This window comes from Lathyrus oleraceus, chromosome 3, assembly GCF_024323335.1.
Source record: "Lathyrus oleraceus cultivar Zhongwan6 chromosome 3, CAAS_Psat_ZW6_1.0, whole genome shotgun sequence".
NCBI lineage: Eukaryota > Viridiplantae > Streptophyta > Magnoliopsida > Fabales > Fabaceae > Lathyrus > Lathyrus oleraceus.
In genome coordinates, this window is record NC_066581.1 from 399,406,522 (window position 1) to 399,410,762 (window position 4,241).

A 4,241-nucleotide genomic window follows, 5' to 3' on the forward strand; every position below is an offset into this window, starting at 1 on the left:
CATAAGTATTTAAAAATATTTAAAAAGAAGTCAAAAATCATATAATTCATAAAAAATATCAAAATTAACCAAAAAATAATTTTAATTCAAAATATGGAAGAGGGGAATATTTAAAGATTTTTGGTGAAAGTGCCATATTTCTTGGATTTAAAATGAAATTTATATGAATAAAATAAAATAAGAGCATTTAAAATAAAATCAGAAAACAAAAATAAAAAGGAAAAAACAAGGGCCATCAGATCTCCCTCATTAATTGAGGTGGCATATCTGATGGCCACGCATGTGGTGTCCATCATGGACTCTAGTCAAACACGCTGCAAACAGGGTTATACAAACCAAGGGCCGTGATTAGAATGTGGATCAAGATCTAATAGATGGGATGGAGCCAACATACCACCGGAGCTAGGGCTCTAGTCATCTCTCTGGTGAACCTCATCGGACTGGTCCACCATCAAAGTTCACCAAAATTTGAGATTTATACACTATTTTAAAGGAAAACGGAGAGCACGAATCAAACCTCCATTTTTCTTAATTCTCAATATATAAATAGATACATGGAATTGAAAATTGAGGTGGAAGAACTGAGTTGCTTCGGTTTTACCTCGAAGCAACTCAATCTTGTTGCCTACATTGGTAGGACTTTGGACAACCAAAGATCAAGAGAAATGATAGAGAATTGAGGGAGAATCGAAGAAGAGAAGTTTTTATAAAAATCACCTTCTTTTTGCAACAATGGAGCTCAATCTCTCTTCCAATTTGCTTTTCCTTGCTTCTACCAACTTACAGGAAGTGAATTGGATGCAAAAATTGCTTGAACCCTTGGAGTTTGAATCCCAAAACAGAAGGAGAATTAAAGCTCGATTTCAAGTGAAATCTTCAAGGTTATTCTATCAATGGAGGGTGTGAAGGTTACAAATCAAAGTTGGGGAGAAGGTCCTCAATTTGAGCAGAAAGGCATGTATTTATAGCATTCCAAGTTGTTTTCCACACACTTTCAAACTTTGGCCAAAAATAGCAATATGGTGTGCATGCTTGCATTGAAGGTAGAGAAAAACAAGAAAGGGGGGTTTGAATTGTATTCAGTGATAATAAAAACTTTTTCAAACAAAACACACACGAAAGATAAAGCAATCAACACAGAAGTTTATCCTAGTTCGCTTGAAATTCAAAGTTACGCCAGTCCACCTGGCCAAGGTGATTTCGCCTTCAACAAGGACTTAATCAAATAATCTAGAAAGATTACAACAAAAGCGTATAAGAGAACAAATATTTCTTAGCCCTCTCAAGTCTACATACTTCACAAGTCACTTGAGGAAATATTCAACAACTATTTGAGAATTACAAGGAAGTGTTTCGTACTTCTAGGTAAGCAATTTTAACACAGTAAGAACATAAAAAATTCACACCAAGAGCAACAACTCGTGTGAACAGACTTGAACAAGAATTAAAAATTATAGAATGAGTTTTCAGTATTCTTGTATGATTGCTTCGTATCTTGTATGAAGATGATATGGCCTTTATATAATGCTTTGGAGGTGATGTCGTTGGCTGGAGCATTTACGTTGATATCTTGACAATGATGGGACTTAATTGACATTAAGTTTGTTGTCCTTTCCATAGCAATTTTGGATAGTATTTATTTTTCTCCAAATAAATATTAATACCATATATGGAAACTTCGTTGTTAAGTCTTTAACATTGATCTATTGGCGTGAATAAGAGTGCGCAAAATCCAGATCTTCTTGTTCATCATGTATCCTTCAGATAGTTGTTAGACATGATTTTTCTTCATAAATTCTTGATATGTCTTCAGTTGGACCTTCTTCAGATTTAAGGATCAGTAGAGTAATTAAGTGTGGAATCCTTCAAATTCATAGTATCAGAGTCTTCAAACCTCAGATGTTGTGAGCGTTGTTGTCTTCAGAGTCAGAGTGACTGCTTTATTTGGTTCTAAGTCATTTGTCATAGACTTCTGTGATGTTAGATGCTGTCTATCATATCCATTTTCTGCTAGAGTCTTGCATACTTAGATAAATTCGTTACGGTACCAATTTGTTTCATCCTTTGTTATCATCAAAACTTAGAGATGAATTCTTGTTCTAACAATCTCCCCCTTTTTGATGATGATAGAAACTTCGGACTTATGATGAAACAGTGATACTTCATAAAACATTTAAAGGATTTATCTCAGAGTCAGATGTATGATAACTCCCCCTGAGATAAGCAACCTCCCCTTAAATTAGATGTTTAAGAAGGTTTAGTGTTCTCACCAGATCTCCTTAAGTTATATAGCTTATTTCTCAGATGTTTAAACTTAGATACTTCCTGCAGAACTTTAGACTTCATAATAATATTTTTTAAATGTTCGTAGTGCACTATGAGGCTTAGATATTATTTCATCAGAGGTTATTTAATTTATTCTCCCCCTTTTTTGTCAGACTCAAAAACACATAGCAAGGAAAGTAAAGGCAAAAACAGATTCGATTGATAAGAGAAAAGTACAAATAAGATAAAGAAGAGACACTTAGAATAAAAACATAGAACTTAAGCACTTAGAGAAATATAGCATAAAAATCCTAAGTGTGCCTAAGGGTTCGGAGGAGGAGGCATCCTCTACAACAGCTGAGTCAGCAGGTTCTGAATGTTGGAGTTGACAGAGTCCTGTTGATCCAGTCTGGCTCTCATAATTTGTTGCTCTTTGTGTAGTTCCTCTAGAGTCTTCAACACTAGTGGGGAAAAATCAGAGTGAGATGACTCCCCCTGACTCAGAGCAATGTCCTTAGCCTTGGTAGCTTCTTCTACAGAAATGTGTGATGCTTCTCCAGCGTCAACCTTGGCTTTGGCTTTAACTTCAGTAGCAGTAGCCTCAGCGGAGGCCTTTTCTGCAGTTTCTCTTCTTGCATTCTCTTCTTTTTCTAAGCAAGCTTTTTCCTCAGATTTTCTGTGAGCTCTATCTTCTTCCTCTCCGGCCAAACGGGTATGTAACCTCTCTCCAGCTTCTTTGATAAAGTCGTTTCTGACTTGTTCAGAGATGCCTTTCATCTTGAAAGCCTTAGATGTCATCCGTCCGATTACTCTATTCCAGTGAATCCTTACTGTAGAGGGATCATCACTGATTTTAGAGTTTTCAGATAGTGACCTGAGCTTTTCCAATAAACACTCGGCAAATAAGGTGACTGCCTCTTCTAGAGTGGGGAAGGTAGGTTCAGGTTCAGAGGTGGGAGAGATAGGTTCTGGTTTAGAGGTGGGAAGGATAGGTTCTGGTGGTGTGGGTATAATTTCAGTGAGAGGGTCAGATGTTTGGGTAACAGGGTTTTCAGAGCGAGTTTCAGTGTGATGTTCAGAGGCTGGTGATGTTGGGTGTTCAGATGGGGAAGGAATGGAGGTTTCTGGCTCAGGTGGGTTTTGAGTAGAGAGGGTGTGAGCTTGGAGTTGCGCAAGAGTAACGATTTGAGGGTCAGATGGTTCAGGATGGTCAGAGTCAAATGAGATATTATAGTAAGGTGGAGATGAGGGAGTGGAGGAGGGTGGTGATATGGGTTTATTAAATACTAGGGCCTCAGATATTGGTAGTGTTGTGGTGGTTAGATTAATGGGTTGAAGGGGAGGTGATGGTGGGTTAGAGGTATGAGTTTCAGAAGGATTTGTGGTGGATGTTGTAGGTTCATAGTGTGTGTAGATTGGGGATGGTTGAGGTAAGGAAGAGGGCAATTGCCTTAAATGTAAAGTAGGAGATTCAGAGGGTTGAGACTTGCTTGGAGAGGAGGAGACCAAAGGCATAGGTGGTTTGGATACAGATGGTTCCCCCAGCTTCTGAGTTTTCTTCTTTGAATTTATTTCAAATGGCTCTCGTATTCTCTTCATGAAATTTGGTGGATGTTCAGGTAACCAATCCACCAAGAAGTCAGAGATGTCTACCCCTTGGTTTGCAAGGTCCTGTAGATAGTGGCCGATAACCTCTGGGGGATCTATCTTAGAGAATATATAGATACCATTGGGTATCTTCCTCTAATCCTTCAGAGCTTCCCAGGAGGTGTCCAGAGATGGATTGATCAGAACTCTCTCAATGATGCCCATGCTCTTCATATATCTTGAGTTCATAGGCTTTCCGGTGTCTACCATCACGTCTTCCATCAGATTATGGGATATCAGATGATCCATCAATCCGCTTTCTATCAGAATGTCGGAGATTGGCCTTCCTATAGGAATGTAATTTCTAGGCTTCATGTGGTTTATGGTGT

At 38.2% G+C, this 4,241-nt stretch overlaps 1 protein-coding gene across 1 annotated transcript; it reads right to left on the reverse strand.

Moving 5' to 3' along the window:
- Positions 1 to 2,613: 2,613 nt before the first annotated feature.
- LOC127131443 (uncharacterized) lies at positions 2,614 to 3,864 on the reverse strand. Its single transcript, XM_051060364.1, has one exon. The coding sequence runs from the start codon at positions 3,862 to 3,864 to the stop codon at positions 2,614 to 2,616; it is 1,251 nt and encodes a 416-aa protein (XP_050916321.1).
- Between the last annotated feature and the right edge of the window lie 377 nt (positions 3,865 to 4,241).

Coding starts and splice junctions, on each gene's coding strand:
- LOC127131443 (XM_051060364.1), bottom strand. CDS start 3,864: ATGAAGAGAATACGAGAGCCATTTGAAATAAATTCAAAGAAGAAAACT.